Source organism: Styela clava, chromosome 15 (genome assembly GCF_964204865.1).
Source record: "Styela clava chromosome 15, kaStyClav1.hap1.2, whole genome shotgun sequence".
In the NCBI taxonomy this organism is placed as follows: Eukaryota; Metazoa; Chordata; class Ascidiacea; order Stolidobranchia; family Styelidae; genus Styela; species Styela clava.
The window spans coordinates 6,927,120-6,946,213 of record NC_135264.1 but is presented as its reverse complement, the minus strand read 5'-3'; the positions used below and the strand labels follow the sequence as shown (position 1 = coordinate 6,946,213).

The 19,094-nt window shown below is 36.4% G+C and overlaps 1 protein-coding gene across 1 annotated transcript in view; it reads left to right on the top strand.

Moving 5' to 3' along the window:
- Positions 1–19,094, top strand: part of LOC120334588 (uncharacterized) — a 78,414-nt gene extending 59,320 nt beyond the window's left edge. Inside the window, exons 86-89 of the mRNA XM_078109429.1 lie at positions 250–17,590; positions 18,182–18,271; positions 18,776–18,925; positions 19,004–19,094. Coding sequence (XP_077965555.1) covers positions 250–17,590; positions 18,182–18,271; positions 18,776–18,909 — 17,565 coding nt within the window. The 3' untranslated portion in view covers positions 18,910–18,925; positions 19,004–19,094. The remainder of the gene's footprint in view (positions 1–249; positions 17,591–18,181; positions 18,272–18,775; positions 18,926–19,003) is intronic.

Here is a 19,094-nt window from a genome sequence, read left to right as displayed (position 1 = left end):
ATATCATCTTCAATGAAATTAAAATAAATGCAAAATTTTTCAGATTTTTGTTATGTTTAGTTCATAATTAATTTAATGATCATTGTGATATAAAATTATAAAAAAAATTAATTTTATCAATTTTGAATTATGCTCTAATATATGTTGAGCTGATACACATCTGGCTTTTTAACGAGTCTATTTCAACCACCATTGTTAGTTAAATAGCTTAAAGGTCTTTTATTTCAAGTACCGATGTTTTTCTTACAGCCCAAAACAATGCTCCTAAAACATGTTTCACAAAAAGTGGACAAAAATGATGTTGTTGATAGTATTTCAATTATATCTGAAGAAGATGATTATTCAGGCAAGGATGATTCTTCATCTGCGACCTTGTTATCAAAAGCACGCTGGAAACGAAGGACAACCGCTTGCCAGAAATCACAGTCTTCATTTGACAAGTTTCAAATCAAAAGACCGACATCAACAGCGAATCTTATTGATACAATGTCAAGGAAAAGTCTTCCGAGGAATCTCAAATGTGATATACCTGATAAGGAACTTTCTAGATTAGACTTCACAGCTCAAGCTGATCTTTCTCGTCTAGATCAACTTGGTGTTGATGAATCTGCCGACATTTTAAAATTGGATCTTCTTGATGTTTTGCCACCTGATCAAGTTGATGTCTCTTCTTCCGTTGATATTACAAATTTGCAAGTTTATGAGAAGGCTCAACGTAGTGGCGATGTGCCTAAAATTAGCACTATATGGTCAGTTATGCCAGATGATAGAATTGATAGTAAATCAACGCCTGTGGAAGAAGAAATTTTCTGGGATGCTATAGACATTCCTTTTCCACCAATCAGATCGGAGCATGGTGATTTTCGTCCAAAAATTTCTAATAAACCATATCCAAGTCAAACCATCAAACATTCAGGGCCTTTTGGTGAGGGTCAATCGTCCCACTCTTCTATTGTAGTTACGAAAAGTCACCCCAGCAGTGAGATTTCATCATATGGAATTGACAAAACTTATAAGGGTAGTGTAGTTTCCGAAGATGAGCGCATATCAAAAAGTGATGCTTCATATGATGAGTATTCATCACTAGACGGACAAGATCAAGAAAAATTATCAAGTATATATAAAAAGATCAGGGAATCCTCTGTGCGCAAAGATAGTTCAGATTCATATGAAACATATGAAAAAATGCCTGAAAGTCAGAAACAGTCAGAAAGTGGTGAATCAACCTCATTCGGCCATGAGATTTCACCTGATGCTACTACTCTCAGCAGTAGAACAGATAAACAAAAGTATAGTGATATTATTAGTAAATCAGGATTAAGTAGTCAAGGTGAAACTGTATCTAAAACAACAAGCTCATCTGAAAAATCTTCCAAATTTTTAGAATCAGTTGGCAGTTCGGAGTATTCGCAGAAAGACCACTCAAGTACAAGTGAAGCTGAAAGAAGTGCAATTTATTCAATATCTCATCAAAAAGATTCTAGTAAGAGCATTTCTAAAAAAAGTGATACGCCGACATACTCACAAAATTCAACCAAATCTGAATACGATAAAACTGAAAGCGATAGAAGTGACATGAAATCGGCATCTTCAAAAAGTGAATTTATTGATCCAAAAAGTTCAGCATCATACTCAGAGATGTCTTTAAGAAAAAATACTGGTGAAAGATTGTCAAAGTCTTCAAGCTACTCAAAATCAAAGAAGTTATCAGCCACCAGTGAACTTTCTGAGCAGAAGAGTTATTCGAAATCGTATTCTGAACAGTTGCCGAAGAGTGAATCTGGAGAAAAATCCACAAAATCTCCTTCAAGTTACTCAAACATTGAGTCCGAAAAGATCTCTTCAGAGAATGATATTGATATGAGTGAGAGTGTTTCAGAATCCGATTACGAAAAATCTGCATCAAAAAAAACTTTTGAAGCCTCATTAAAATCTACTCCGAGTTACTCAAAATCTGCATCAGAGGAGATTTCAATAGAAAGTGATTTTTTAGAGCAGAATGAATCTTCCGAGTTATATTCTGGTCAACTGACAAAAAGGAAACCGACTTCAAATTACCCGAAACTTGATACTGAAAAAATATCGAGTATGAGTCACTCTACTTCAAGTTACTCAAAATCTTTGTCAGATAATAATTCTTCTGTGAGCGACTTTGCAAAAAGTGTAAGTTTCTCGGACTCTTATGATAAACAACTAACAGAGAGAAAATCTGAAGTAAAGTCATTAGAATCGGCATCCAGTCACTCAAAACCTGGAGCTGAAAAGTACTCTGCAGAAAGTGACCTCAATATAAGTGCAAGCATTTCAGAATCTAATTATGAGAAATCGGCACTGAGAAAACCTGATAAAACCTCATTAAAATCTACTTCAAGTTACTCAAAGTCTACATCAAGAGAAATTTCAGTGAGGAGTGACTATTTTGAGCAAAATGCTTCAAAACCATATGCTGATCAACTCACAAAAAGGAAACCTGTGAATAATTACTCAAAATTTCCAACTGAGAAGATTTCGGGTAAAAGTGACTCCACTTCAAGTTATTCAAAATCTCACTTAAGTAACACCACTTCTATGAGTGACTTTGCAAAAAGTGTAAGCTTGTCGGAATCCTATGATAAACAACTACCAGAAAAAAAATCTGAAGTAGCATCATTAGAATCTGCATCAAGTCACTCAAAATCTGAGGCCGAAAAATATTTTGCAGAGAGTGACTTTACCAGAAGTGAAAGTGCGTCAGAATCTAATTATGAACAGTCGACAACAAGGAAACCTGATGGGACAACATTAAAATCTACTCCAAGTTACTCAAAAACTGCATCAGGGGAGATTTCAGTAGGCAGTGACATTTCTGAGAAGAGGGTGTCTTCAGAGTCTTTGTCAAACTACTCAAACCTTGCCTCAGACAATACTGCAAGTACAAGCAATATTTCTGGGCAGAGAGTTTCTTCGAAATCAGCTTCTAAAAATACAACAAAAAGAAAGTTTGATGAATCTTTATCGAACATTACTTCAAGTTACTCAAATCCCGTATCAGACGGGATTTTGGTGAGGATTGATCCTCAGGAGCAGAGTGCTTCCTCGGAAAGGACCTCTATAGTGAGTGACTTTGCTAAAAATGTAAGTTTTTCTGAATTCGATGACGAACAATCGACAAAAGTAAAGTCTGATGAATCCCTATCAAAAGCTTCTTCAAGTTACACAAAATCTATATCCAAAAGGACTTCTGCAATGAGTGACTTAAGTGGTAGTAACACTTCATCAAAGACATATTCTGAGTATGTGGCAGAAAAACGACTAGATAAAGTTTCGCCAAAACCTTCAAGTTACTCAAGATCTGCTGCTGAAAAAAGCTCTAAGCAAAGTGATATTTCTAAACAAGAAGGTTTATCAGTATCATATTCTGATCCTTCGGCTGAGATTAACATTGAACAAACTTTGTCAAAATTCTCAGGGTACTCAAGATTAGCATCCGAAAAAATTTCAACAAAGAGCAATGTTTCTAAAGAGGAAAGTTTGTCAGCATCATATTCTGAACCATCTTCTCACAAGCAATCTGATGAAATTTACGACAAACTTTCTTTAAGCTACTCAATATCAAGAAACAGTAGAGGCTTTCCGAAAAAACGTGATGCAATTTCTACAAAGTCTGAAACAGAGAAAAGTGATTTTTCCAGTCACGAAACTCCACTAAAATCCTATTTAGGACAATCAACATCTGAAAAAGATGATGAACCAAAAACAGAATTTTCTTCGGACCATACCAACTCTGTAGCTGAAAAGAGTTCTACAAAAAGTAATATTACTAACCAGCCAAGTCCATTATTATTACCACCTTCTGAAAAATCTAGTATAGCTTCTGCCAAAGCCTATTCAAGTTTGTCAGAGGTATATTCTGAACAGTCTTCAATAAAGAAACCTGATAAAACTTCACATCACTCTGCCGGGAAAAGCTCTCTAGACAGTGATATTTCTAATCTAAAGAGTTCATGGAAACCGAATTCTCATCATTCATCAGTTAACGACTCTGATGGTTCTTCATCAGAATCTTCACATTACTCAAAATTTGGTGCGAGAAAAAGGTCCTCAGTGAGTGATAGTTACGAACAGCAAATTTCGTCTGCATCATCGGATCAGTCTTCCACTAAAAACGTCTATGAATCCCCAATTCATTCAAGATCTGGAACAGAGAAAAGTTTTGTACAGAGTGACATTTCGAATCAAGGAAGTTCATTGGCTTCCTTTTCTAATCAGTTGCCATCGAAACAAGCTACACCAAAATCTTCGATTTACTCAAGATATGGATTTGAAAACATATCAAAAAACACGTCAACATATTCACATTTGCCTTCCTTGCGAGAAGATGGAAAACAATCACTTGGATCATCAAATTATTCAAAATCTGAAACTGGAAGAATTACTGAAGACGGAGATTTATTGTCGTCTAATCATCAGTTATATTCCTCCGAAAAAATGAGTGAAGAATCAAAAATGATGTCTGATACTGGACGGATAGACCTTTTCCATGAAGATCGGTCACCTGCATCTTATTCTGGTACATCTCACTCGTTGTCGGACAAAGAAAAGGGTACAAATATCGAGCAAAGTCAATCCTATTCTGATCTGTCTTTGCCTAAAAAATCTCATGCCAATTTATCTAGCTATTCAGGTTCTAGTAGCCAAAACAGTTCTCAATCTGATCATGACACATTGTCACAGTCTTATTCTGGTGTTCAGTCTGTAAAGACAAATGAAAAAGCACGCCTAAAGACTTCGAACTACTCAGTTGCTGATCCTAGGAAGTTTGATTCTGCAGGGTCTAAAACTTCAGAATCTAATTCAGAAAAGCTCTCACTAAAAAGTGATGACTCTTTGATTCATGCTGATGCTAGTACTGGTAAAATTTCTGGACAGGGAACTTTGCCACCATCATATTCTGCTCAACTGTCAATCAATATATCTGAAAACTCTTCACGTCTGCCTACCCATTTACCATATGATTCAAAGAAATCAAATATTGATTCTCAAAAAACTAAGTCAATTTCTCATTCCGATAAAGCATTTTCGAAAATATCTGAAAAGTCGGAGTCAGAATTATTGAATTACTCGGGTTCTCAAACTGACAGAAGTGAAGAGAATGCATCACAATATTCTGGTGTCTCTTCACTGAAAAAGCCAGATAGAATTTCAAAATCTTCCATCGATTCTGTGGCAAAGGGAAGTGAGCTTCTGAATGATGATCTTTCTAGATCATATTCCAAGTTACCTTCTGTGAGAGAGTTATCAAATTCATCATTAGGTTACTCAGAACTAAGCAGCCGTCCTGAGAAAGATAATTTTGCAGCATCCCCATTGCCTGAAAAATCTGATGCTGTTTCAACAATTACTTCAGGATCTACTTCTGCAATGGGTAGTTTGACTGACCAAACATCCAAATTTTCCTTCAAGAAGTTTTCTATACAAGCATTTGGTGAAGTCGTGTCAGGATTACTTTCGAACTTTTCAAAGTCAATGCTTCAAGAGGATACAACACCTGAGAAAAAGATTACTACATCATATTCACAGAGTTCATCAAGTCAAAGAGTTTTAGATTCTCAGGATAAAGGTAGCCACTCTGATATTGATGCTTTTTCGCAATCATTAGAAAAATCATATGAACAATTATCAAGAACAACATCATCTTATACTAGATTTGATGATGACATGAATAATGTTGATGTGCTTAGTTCTGAAATTGAAAGTAGTTCTAAGTCTTTGAATAAACTGAGTGAAGTTTTATCGGAATCACAGTGCGATAAACCTGAAAAGTTAAGATTGGATATTAGTACTAGCGACAAGGCCAACAAGCCAACTCAATATGGTATAGAACATACAGGCAGTGATGTTGTAGAAACTAGCAAAGATATAACTTCAACTAAACCCAAAGACCCAAAGAGTATTAAAGACCCTATTACAAGATCCATGAGTGAAAGTAGCTCTGTGTCACATACAAGCAAACTATTATCTGAGATATCAAGCAAAACTCCATCAGCTAAAACATATTCTCTTCTAGAAGTAGATGGATCTGTTGGGCATGATGGATATCAAAGTTCATCTGGATCATGTTCTAAAGTGAATACACCTGATGATTTATTACCAGATACTGAATTGCGCAATCAGTCACCTGAAATTGTATCTCAAAAATCACGTCTTCATCAGCCCAAACTCGACAGAGAGAAAAGTGTAAGCCCAAAAGCGGATTCTATCAGCTATACTGCAACAAGTTCCTCTCCTCCAGGCACTTCAGATAAGAAGTACAAATCTGGAGACAAATTGGCTGGAAAATCCTGTGTGGAGACATTTGATCGCTCGTCGAAGACGTCAGTGCAAGTTCCAACTAAAACTGTAAAGCGTGAACAGAACAAGTTGGATGAGTCAGTAAATGAGACAAGCTATCCAACAAATGACCTTCCACAAGAAGACGCAAATTCATTCCAGCCTATCCATCAACATCAGAAAAAGATTGCTACGTCTCACAAACCTGTTTCATCATTGAGAGTATTGCAATCAGCACAAATCGGCAGATCACATTTTGGTGATTCGACTGTTGTTGAAAGTAACAAGCGATTTGAAATTCAAGATGATGGCACTATCGATGTCCAACCACAGTCGAGGGCAGTTTCTGATATGAGTTTACTAACAACTTCTGATAAATCTAGCTTAACACATATGGATGGACGTATTTTGGTTCAAGATAATTTGCAGAATCCATTCAATTACAAGACGCACGTTACCAAAACCAAACTACCTAAAGACCAAATTTCCGAAAAGGTCCATAGTACTTTGGAAAAACAAGCCGCTTCCATAGTTAATAAGATACTTGGGGAATCTGTCCATTTGTCTCATTTCAAGCCAGACAATGAAAGCAAGCGTATCACAATTAATGAGCAAGGTAATATCACACTAAGTAACCTCAAAGATTTACAAAAGAAACCCACTGAAAAAAATAAGGGACAAAAGTCATATGACAAACCAACTGTGACAAAGCAAGATAAGTCAAATGTTCGTCACCACAGAGCATCTGATCAAGTTTCAGTAATAAAAGAGGACAATAAGGCATTTGATAAAAGCTCAGAAACGATTACAGTTCAAAGTAGAGTTGAACCCATGAGAAAGACTCAGCAGAAAAAGTATGGTGATAAAGAGAAATGGAAAAAAGAAAATCTTAATGAAAGCTTAGCTAGTTCTGACACCGATTCTGAAGACGGTTTTGCTTCTGAAAGTGATTCAGATAATGTGTTCGGAAGAGGTGAAGTTGGAAAGTCTCCCTCGCCAGTGGAGCCTGACTATGAAACTCCAAATAAACGACAACGTAAAAGTTCTGTTAGCAGATTAAAATCTCAGGTTGCCTCCGAAGAAATATTTTTACCAGGTAGCACTAAATCTCAAGGTACAAGACAGAAGAAAGCAAAGATTACAAAACAAACTTCCAGGAAGGCAAGGAAGAAGAGAGGTCTTTTTAGTTGCTGTACTTGTGCTAAAAGCAGTTCAACCACAGTAGATAGCATTATGGCTGAACAGATATATAAGGATATAAAAGAATCTGCTTTTGTCACAGATTCGGACTCTTTTGCGTCATTGGGTGAAATTGGTATTTCAAAACAAAGCAGCACTCAGGCTCCACAGGACTTAATCTTAAATGATGTATCAGAAGATGATTCTGATCATGACGTTGGTCCTACAAAAGCAGTATATCCTGGAGGACCAGCAGAACTAGATTTGATAACCTCTTTCTCTGAAAAAAGTCAAATATCAACTAAGCAATCTGATATTACTGGTACTTCGACTTCTGAATGTTCAGTAGACGACACCGGAAAATTCAAAAATTACAATTTTGAAGAAGAAGATAACGTATCCTCATTACATACTGATAGCAAAAGCAGTAAGAGCAAACATTTGGAAAAAGACTCCAAAGCTGAGTCGAAAAGGCTGATGCTTGGAATTCCTCACAAAATGAAGCAACCTCACAAGCAATCTTCATCACAGATTGTGGCAGACAAATCAACTTTGCCCACCATCAAAACTGATGACACTGTCAAATCTAAAAATGAAAAGAAAGCCAGACGTTCTGCCAAGGATCTTATTTCATTGTCATTTGTTTCTGAGCCTGTTTCTGCAACAGATGATGTCAAAACAAAATTGGATATTCCGAAAACGAAAAAATCTTCTGTTTTGGAAAAAGTACCATTGGGGACAAGGCATAGAGAAAAGTTTGATGACAAAAATCGATCAGGAATCATTACTAACGATGAAAAATTCTTGAGTGACAAGAAGACTTTACCTGAACAACCTGACATAACTTCTATAAAAAAAACACCAAAGGAAATGATCAAAAAACATGGCAGCAAGTTTGAACATGATAAAAAGCAATCAGCCATAAGTGATAGAAAGAACTCATCTGGACAACCTGGTTATACTCCTAAGAATATTCTAGAAAAGGAAGATGATGCCCCATATGATTTTGCAAAGCAAAAATCCAAACATGACACAAAACAACTTATCACATTCGAAAAGAAAATTTCCTGTGATAGTAAGGGAATATCTGAACAACCTAAAAAAGTTGCTTCTAGTATTCAATCCCACATGTTTGAACATGATGAAATTATAAAACGACATTCGCTGAAAGGAGATCAAAAAAGTGTTAGTGTTGAATCAGCGGTTTTATCTGACAAACAAAAATTTTATGAAACATCTTCAACCTCTTCCACTGAATCAATAGTATCATATACGGATATCCAAGCAAACCAGCCGTCGAAGCCGAGTTATAAAGAGATACCACAAATTGTTGATTCTGAAGATGAGAATGGAAGTGTAGACGAGAAACCACTTGACACATCTGTAGTGCAGAAAACATCTCCAATGATCAAGAAACAAGATAGCAAACCTAAACATGGCGCAAAACAATCTATGATGAAAACAAGTACCAGGGAAATACAAACTGATAAAAAGGACTCACATGAACAGCCTGAAAAATTAACTTATCAACAAAAATGGAAGAGTAAAAATGCTGCTGCTTTAATAAAACCATCAGAAGAAATCATGAAGAAATATAGTAGCAAATTCAAAAGTGACACAGGAGTGCCAGTTGAAGCTGATAAGGCGGTCTCACCTAAGCGATTAGGCAAAATAGCTTCCCAGCAAATTAGGAAAAAGGAAGAATATACCCAAACTGATGTCACTAAGCCACCTGTGGATATGCCTATAAAATATAGTAGCAAGTTCAAGCACGTAGCGAAACAATCCACTATCAAAACCAAGGATGGAAGACTCTCTAGTGATAGGAAGGGCGTAACTGAACGCATAGAAAAGGTTCCATCCAGAGTTCAACCCAGTGTTACTGAATCTATTGATATTGTGGAACCAGTTTTACCAGAGAGGAAATGGAAGAGTATTGACACACTGGTCGAATCTTCTGACACATCTTCAGTTTTTTCCACTGAATCTGAATCGGAGTCACCTCATCACAAAGAGATACATGAACTAGTCATTGACTCCGATGTTGATTCTGAAACTGAACTGGAGGAATCTCTTGCGACTTCTGTACCACAGAAAAAGCAACCTGAAAGACAACAAAAACGACCATCGGAAGTCACAAAGAAATATAGTGGCAAATTCGAAAGTGACACAGGAGTGCTTGTTGAAACCTTTAAGGCGATCTCTCCTAAACGACTAAATAAAATTGCTTCTAATGAAATTAGGTGCAAGAAAGAATTTAGCCAATCTGATTCCACTGAGCCACCTGTAGACATGTCTAGAAGATATACTAGCAAGTTCAAGCACATAGCGAAACAATCCACTATCAAAACCAAGAATGGAAGAATCTCTAGTGATAGGATGGGCTTAACTGAAAACATGGAAAAGGTTCCATCCAGAGTTCAACCCAGTGTTACCGAATCTAGTGATATTGTTGAACCAGTTTTACCAGAGAGGAAATGGAAAAGTATTGACACATTAGTTGAATCTTCTGACGTCTCTTCAGTTTTTTCCACTGAATCTGAATCGGAATCACCTCATCACAAAGAGATACATGAACAAGTCATTGATTCCGATGACGATTCTGAAACTGAACTGGAGGAATCTCTTGCGACTTCTGTACCACAGAAAAAGTCATCTGAAAAACGACCATCAGAACAAATTATAAAGAAATATAGTGCTAACCTCAAAAGTGACACAAGAGTACCTGTTGAAACTTATAAGGCTGTGTCTCCTAAATTACTAGGTAAAATTACTTCTAAGCAAATTGGAAAAAAGGAAGAACGTAGCCAATCTGATGTCACTGAGCCACCTATGCGTATACCTAGAAAATATAGTAGCAAGTTCAAGCATGTAGCGAAACAATTCACTATCAAAGCCAAGGATGGGGGAATCTCTGGCGATAGAAGGGGCTTAACTGAACAAATGGAAAAAGTGCCATCTAGAGTCAAGCACAAAGTTACTGAACCTAGTAATTTTGTGAAACCCGTTTTACCAGAAAAAAGAAGGAAGAGTATTGACACATTGGTCAAATCTTATAGCCCATCTTCAGTTTTTTCCACTGAATCTGAATCGGAGTCACCTAGTCACAAAGATATAGATGAACAAGTCATTGATTCCAATGGAGATTCTGAAACAGCACTGAAGGAATCTCCTGCGAATTCTGTACCACAGAAAAAGTCATCTGAGAGACAACGAAAACGAACATCAGAAGAAATCATGAAGAAATATAGTGGCAACTTCAAAAATGACACAGGAGTGCCTGTTGAAACTTATAAGGCAGTCTCTCCTAAACGACTAGTTAAAATTGCTTCTAAGCAAATTGCGAAAAAGAAAGAATATAACCAATCTGATGTCACTGAGCCACCTGTGGATATGCCTAGAAAATATACTAGCAAGTTCAAGTATGTAGCGAAACAATCAATCATCAAAACCAAGGATGGAAAAATCTATGGCGATAGGAGAGGCTTGACTGAACGCATGGAAAAGTTCCCATCCGTACAACCCAATGTTACCAAATCTAGTGATTTTGTGGAACCAGTTTTACCAGAAAGGAAGTGGAAGAGTATTGACACATTGGTCGAATCTTCTGACACATCTTCTTCCATCCAATCTGAATCGGAGTCACCTCATCACAAAAAGATACATGAACAAGTCATTGATTTCGATTCTGAAACTGAACTGGAGGAATCCCTTGCGACTTCTGTACCACAGAAAAAGTCGTCTGAGAGACGACAAAAACTGCCATCAGAAGAAATCATGAGGACTTATAGTGGCAACTTCAAAGATGGCACAAAAGTACCTGTTGAAACTTATAAGGCTGTGTATCCTAAATTACTAGGTAAAATTGCTTATAAGCAAATTGGAAAAAAGGAAGAACGAAGCCAATCTGTTGTTACTGTGTCACCTGTGGATATGTCTAAAAAATATAGTAGCAAGTTCAAGCATGTAGCGAAACAATCCATTATCAAAACCAAGGATGGAAGAATCTCTAGTGATAGGATTGGCTCAACTGAACGCATGGAAAAAGTGCAATCTAGAGTTCAACCCAGTGTTACTGAATCTAGTGATATTGTTGAACCAGTTTCACCAGAAAGGAAATGGAAGAGTATTATTGAAACATTGGTCGAATCTTCTGACACATCCTCTTCCATTGAATCTGAATCTAAGTCACCTCATCACAAAGAGATACATAAACAAGTCATTGATTCCGATGACGATTCTGAAACTGAACTGGAAGAATCTCTTGCAACTTTCGTGCCGCAGAAAAAGTCATCTGAAAGACGACAAAAACGACCATCAGAACAAATCATGAAGAAATATAGTAGCAACTTCAAAAGTGACACAAGAGTGCCCGTTGAAACTGATAGGAAGGGCTCTTCTAAACAACTGGGGACAATTGCTTCTAAGCAAATTGGAAAAAAGGAAAAATATAGGCAATCTGATGTTACTGAGCCACCTGTGGATATGCCTAGAAAATTTAGTAGCCAGTTCAAGCATGTAGCTAAACAATCTACTATCAAAACCAAGGATAGAATTATCTCTGGCGATAGGAAGGTTGTAACTGAACGAATGGAAAAAGTTCCATCCAAAGTTCAACCCAGTGTTACCGAATCTAGTGATATTGTTGATCCAGTTTTACCAGGAAAGAGAAGAAAGAGTATTGACACATTGGTCGAATCTTACAAAATATCTTCAGTTTTTTCCACTGAACCTGAATCAGAGTCACCTCGTCACAAAGAAACACATGAACAAGTCATTGATTTCGATGACGATTCTGAAATTGAAATGAAGCAATCTCTTGCGTCTTCTGTACCACTAAAAAAGCTATCTGAAAAACGACAAGAAGTTTCACAATTTTCATTTAAACAGGAAAGAGAGGATGATGCACAATATGCTTTCTGGAATCCAAAATTAAAACATGGCACTAAATCATCTATGATAAATACATATGAGGGAAAGATTTTTAGTGATAGTGAGAGATCTCATAAACGACCTAGAAAATCTTCTTCTCGTATCCAACCCCAAGTGTTAGAACCTCATGATATTGTGAAGCAACATTCACTCAAAAGAAAGCAAAAAAGTGTTGATTCGACATTGGTATACGAAGAACAAAAAGTTCATGAAACATTTTCAACCACTTCCACCGAATCAGATGCATCTGCATATAAAGATATTCATGTGAAACAAAGGCCGCTGAGACCTAGGTATGAACAGATACCTCAAGTTTTCGATTCTGCGGATGATTCTGAAAGTCTATATGAGAAACCACTTGATGCATTTGTAGCTCAGAAATCAGCTGCAATAATCAAGAAACATGATAGCGAACCTAAACAGGACTCAAAACAATCTATGATAAAATCAAGTACCAAGGTAATATGGACTGATCAAAAGGACTCACCTGAGCGCCCTGATAAACTGACTTCTAAACAAATACTGAAAAGTAAAAATGCAGCTGCTTTAATAAAGCCATCAGAAGAAATTATGAACAAACATAGTCGCAAAATCCAAATTGACACCAGAGCACCTGCTCAAACTGATAGGAAGGGCTATCCTGAACAACTGGAAAAAATTGCTTCTAAGCAAATTGGAAAAAAGGAAGAATATAGCCAATCTGATGTCACTGAGCCACCTGTGGATATACCTAGAAAATATAGTAGCAAGTTCAGGCATGAACAAAAACATTCCACAATGAAGACCACAGATAGAAGAATCTCTAGTGACAGGAAGCGATCAACCGACCGGATGAAAAAAGCATCTCATATTACTGAACCTGGTGATATTGTGGAACAATATTTGCCAGAAAGAAGGCGAAAAACTGTTGATACAATGATCATACCTGACAGAGAGAATTCTTATGAAACATCTTCAGTTCTTTATGAAGAACCAGCAGCTCCCGTTTCACCCATCTATAAAGGTATCGATTCAAAAAAACCTTCAGAGAAATTGAAATGGCCTAGTCATAAAGAGATACGTGCACAAACGCTCGATTCTGATGATGATTCTGAAAGTGAAATTGAGACATCTCATGAGAATGTACCAGAGAAAATGTCTTATGAGAAACAATCTACGAAGTTTTCTGAATCTGGAGCTTCTCAATATTCACCTGCCTCTCAAATGATAGACACTGGTTTGAGCCATACTGGATACGGTTCTGATAGAACATTTGATGTTGCTGATAGCATGGTTGATTATGAAGATGTGGAAAGAGAATTGAAACATTCAGCAGAAGAATCAATTCTAACAAATGGAGAAGATGCAAGTGACTTCCCAACTTATGAAGAAATGGTAAGTGGCATCGCAGCAAAGATAGATGCTGAAAGCACACGACAAAAATCTTCAGTTCAAGTAATTCGGGAGAAACAACTTTCCATTTCAAAAGACGATTCTTTGCCTGATACATTACCGGTGAAACGATATGAACATGCAACAAATGTTGGGGCCTCTTCTTTAACACTTGAAAAGCTACCAGATTCTGGAGCTAATCGATCTGCAGAATGGTTTGACTATGAATCGGAAAGAAGTCAAATAAAAAGCACAACTTCGAAAAGAAAATTGTCACACTTCATTGGTGTTGATAGTCGGGATGTTGAAAATATACATAGGACTCAGACTGATGATACTTCTTGGTGCCAAAGTTTTACAGAGAAAGGTTCAAAGCAATTATCTGATGAAAATATAGGTGACGCAATTTCTGAATCTCTTTCCCGTGATTTGAATAGTGTTGAAGTGAGACAACCTTTACCCAAAAAAGTTGATCAACAAGAAACTTTTAGTGATGTATCCAGATCAAGGTTACCCTACGTTAAAAAGTGGATTGATGACAGCAGAAATAGGATGAACGTTATCGAAACACTTCCTTCTGATGAAGCTGTTTCATCTAGAACATGGTCTGTTGATTCATCCCATTTACCCAGTACATATAGTGGTAAATCTTCTAGTTTGACAAAATCAGTTATTGAGTACCCCAAATCAATATCATCAACGAAAAATCGAATTGAAAGAAGGCAGCATTCTTTGGTCGGAACTTTGATTGATTCATCTAAATCCAGAGTATCCAGTTCTGTCACTTCTGCAGCAAAACTAAATGAATCTGTGACTTCTCACTCATCTCTTTGGCATGAAGATGAAACAGCTCCAATCAGTAAAAAGAAATCTCGGTACTCGGTCACTGAAAATAACTTGGAAATTGAAACACAGCCGTCTTTGTCATACCATACAGCTATGGATGGAGAATCAAGAGAGAGAATAAATATTCCTGTGTTGAGGGTATCGGATAAAAATGTTTTACAGCCGTCTCAAACAATTTCACCAAAACCTCCGTCATACCATGATATAGCAATGAAATCTGGAGGCCGAATTTTTCGAAGAGAAGATGATAAAAAGAGTCAATATCTTAGCAGTGAACTATCAAAGTCTACTTTGTCAGAAAGAAGATTTACAGGCTCATCACAGGCTTCTTGGAATTCTGAGGAATTGCAAAAAGAAACAGATGAGACTATGCCATCTTCATCTGAGGAAGTTTCCTCATCAGAAAATCACTCAATTGATTTGTCGAGAGTTCCAAGCATGTTTTGGAAATCACACAAACAAGTGAAAAATAAACCTTCTAGCATTTCTGATAAAACAATATCTTTATCATCAATATGGAGTGAAAGCACAAAAAGTGCCACAGACAGACCAGAAATTCCTTCAATTGAAAGTAAGGAATCCAAATCATTAGACATTTCTTTAAATTCATATCACACTGCTTTTGATGGAGAAATGAGTAATGTTTCCAACATAGAATCAACTGAGGTGGGCTCTCAAGAAACAATGACTTCTTTAAAACTTTCTTCTTACGAAGAATCTATTCCACCATTGGAATCAATTTCGTCACTTGGTAGAACAACATCATTAATCAAAAGTGAGAAAAGTCAGAAATCAAAAATGCGACATTATGAAGAAAAATTATCTGCCTATGACATTACACCAACTTGGAGTGAGAGTACGAAAAGTGCCACGGACATACCAGAAATTCCTTCAATTGAAAGTGAGGATTCCAAGTCATCAGACATGGGTTTACTTTCATATCACACTGCTTTTGGTGGAGAAATGAGTAATGTTTCCAACTTAGAATCAATCGTGATGGGCTCTGAAGAAACAATGAGTTCTTTCAAACTGTCGTCTTATGAAGAATCTACTCCACCATCAGAATCAATGTCATCACTTAGAAGAACAAAATCATTTGTCAAAAGTGAGGAAAGTCAGAAATCAAAAATGCGACATTATGAAGAAAAATTATCTGCACATGCCATTACCGGTATATCATTATGGAGTGAAAGTACAGAAAATGCCACAGGCAGTCCAGAAATTTCTTCAATTGAAAGTAAGGAATCCAAATCATTGGACATATCTTTAAGTTCATATCACACTGCTTTTGGCGGAGAAAAGAGTAATGTTTCCAACTTAGATTCCACTAGGGTGGGCTCTCAAGCAACAATGAGTTCTTTGAAACTGTCTTCCTATCAAGAATCTGTCCCACCATTGGAATCAATTTCATCACTTAGTAGAACAAAATCATTAGTCAAAAGTGAGGAAAGTCAGAAATCAAAAATGCAACATTATGAAGAAAAATTATCTGCACATGCCATTACATCATCATGGAGTGGAAGTACAAAAAGTGCCACAGGCAGTCCAAAAATTTCTTCAGTTGAAAGTAGGGAATCAGAGTCATCAGACATATCTTTACTTTCATATCACACTGCTCTTGATGGAGAAACGAGTAATGTTTCCAGCTTAGAATCAGCCGAGGTGGCCTCTCGAGCAATGAGTTCTATTCCATCATTGAAATCAATTTCATCACTCAGTATAAAAAAATCATCAGTCAAAAGTGTGGAAAGTCAGAAATCAAAAACGCGACATTATGAAGAAAAATTATCTGCACTTGACATTACTTCGCCAGCTGGAAGCTCGAAGGACTATTCAGTCGAGTCACAAACACCAGAAATGCAAACTGGTTCTGTAGAAGAAGATTGGTCTTCTGACACACAATCGATCGACTTGTCACGGGTTCCTAGTAACCTCATCAAAATAACTCGACCTGTGAAGACCCGATCTGAAACTAGTGAGACTACATCAACCTCTACAAAATTAAGTGCGAGGAAAGAAACATCATCAGGCACAATGTCAATTGACTTATCAAAAGTACCCAGTGTCATGTTCAAAAGAAAAGCAACGAGAGTGGAACAAAAGCCCGAGTCTTTGTCCTCGCTAGCTGTTCCCATTGTCGAAAAGAAATCTCGTCTCTCAACTGGATCCACTATTACATATGAATCTACACTATCCTCTTCTAATTTGAGCGACTTTTCACCATATCTTTTTAAAAATGGTGAAGCAGTTGCAATGAGAAGCATTTTAGGACAACGACAAAAATTTGAATCCGATATTTTATCTCTACAATCAGAAATCTCAGAACCTTCTTTTTCAATGATAAATCTGCCAAATTCTCTAATAAGAGAAGTTTTCAATGTCTTACGTCCTGAAGGAAGTCTGCCAATGAAATATGAAATAGACTCCAAAGTTGTTTCTAAGACTGTACTTCGTGATGATGCTTCACAGGGGAAACAACCAACATACCAAGATGTTGAATTTGATTCTCGTGCGCAAAAGAATCAAAACAAAAATATCCTACATACAGAAACTAAGAATCAGTTTGGAAAAGTTATTCTTTGCCGAGTGCAGTCATCTGATTTTGTGCCTGAAACACATGATAACAGAATAACTCCAGGGGTGATAGCATACCAAGTAGAGTCATTTCAATCAGGATTAAATGTGACAAATACTCGACCTCCACGTCCTGTTACTCAACATATTGCTGAACCTATTCCATCCATCATAAACATCGATTCAAGTTCTATTATGACGTCTGCTAAAACTGGCAGTTCGAGTTCTCTTAGGCCATGTAGTCTTGAAAATTTTGCTATTCATCCGGCCAGTCCTACAGAAAGTGAAAATATTTTGTTTCCTGGCGTTTCTAATGTGACTGTTAGAGACCAGAAAGTGAATGAAAGACTCAGTTCTATTCTTGATCAGCTGAAAAGAGGTGAAATTTTTTAATTTTGAAAAATAAATATACAGGGTGGTTGGTTGTCAGAAAAACAGAAAATTTGTCGAACAGCTATTTAATTTTACAATGGATAACTTTTTCAAGGTTTTTAAAGGCCTATGTTGCTTGTGTTGTAGATGCTCAAAATGTTGTCAGTGCACTTCAGAGCAGTGTCTTAACTCTTTTGAAAATTAAATTGTGGGATATCGTTCCAACTCACCCTATACCTATACGCATTTTATTCGCGATCTCATATGATCTTCAAATTTTCTGCTTTTTCAGCGACCACCCTGTATATCTACCGTAATCCCAAAAATAGTCGGTCATCATAGTTTTTGGATATTTTAATACCGAACGAATATTTTGTTTATTCTAATGAATTCTATACTCTAATGAACTGAACTAGAGAAAATAAATCCTTCAGGTTTTACAGGTAAAATCTGTTAGGCAATGAAGGCTTTCAAAAGCCTTGCATTTCACGAAATCACAATATAACCTAGAGATAGATATTCAACTCTTTGTACATAATTTATGTGCGGTATTTTGGTAACTCGGATTCTTATTTGGAAGTAATTATGTTCTTTTCAGCTGGAGTGGAGGCAAATGAAGAAAAGGAAAAACAAGAAGATATTACTATCAGCAGAAAACGGAGTTATAGTGGCTATTCACTGTCAGAAGGCATGTAATATTTATATATTTCAAGTTCCTTTAATATAACATATTTTGTTTTCAAGAATGTTTGGCCTCTCACAGGAGAGGATTTACTTATTAATCCCAAGTGGGAAAAAGCCGATAAGACAGATTAATCATATGGCGTATCTGCCATACTGTTGCGCTATCTTCACAGTGCAATTGCATTGAGCCATTGGATATGTGAAAGTTTTATTTTTATTAAATATCTTTTATCCATAGTTCTTGCGAATTCTTTATCGTATTTGCACTTAACTATAACGCAAATAGCTCTGTCTTTATTTGTCAACAATCATTTTCACTTTCAAAAGGCATATAATCTTCGAATATTTCAAGCTTCTTGCTAACAGGGTTGAAATAAGAATAATTAATTTGATATTCTTTGATAGAGGGTATCAAGGTATTGTGTAATATATGAATAATAATGATGGTAATCAATAAATTTTTTTGAACAACGTCAGATTCGTGATTTAGTCTACTTGTGTCTATCAGGTAGCAGTTTATCAACTCTTGCTGGCCTTCGTGCTATCAAAGATATGTTAACTGATGTTCGAACAAAAATTGCAGAGGAATATGGAGTCCCTGGTTCGTCATATCAAAATGAAGATAACTTGAACAAGGACTGAAATGTTAATTCGTAATGTGAGTAATATCACTCTAACTATTTGATACTATGTATTACGTTATGCATTTGTAAAATATTATATTATTTTTTTTCAGAAAATTGCTGAGATTTGATAATCAAAGTTAGTTATTGTTCATTTTTTATTTATTCTGTTTAAATATTTGAAAAATATACCATTTTTATTGG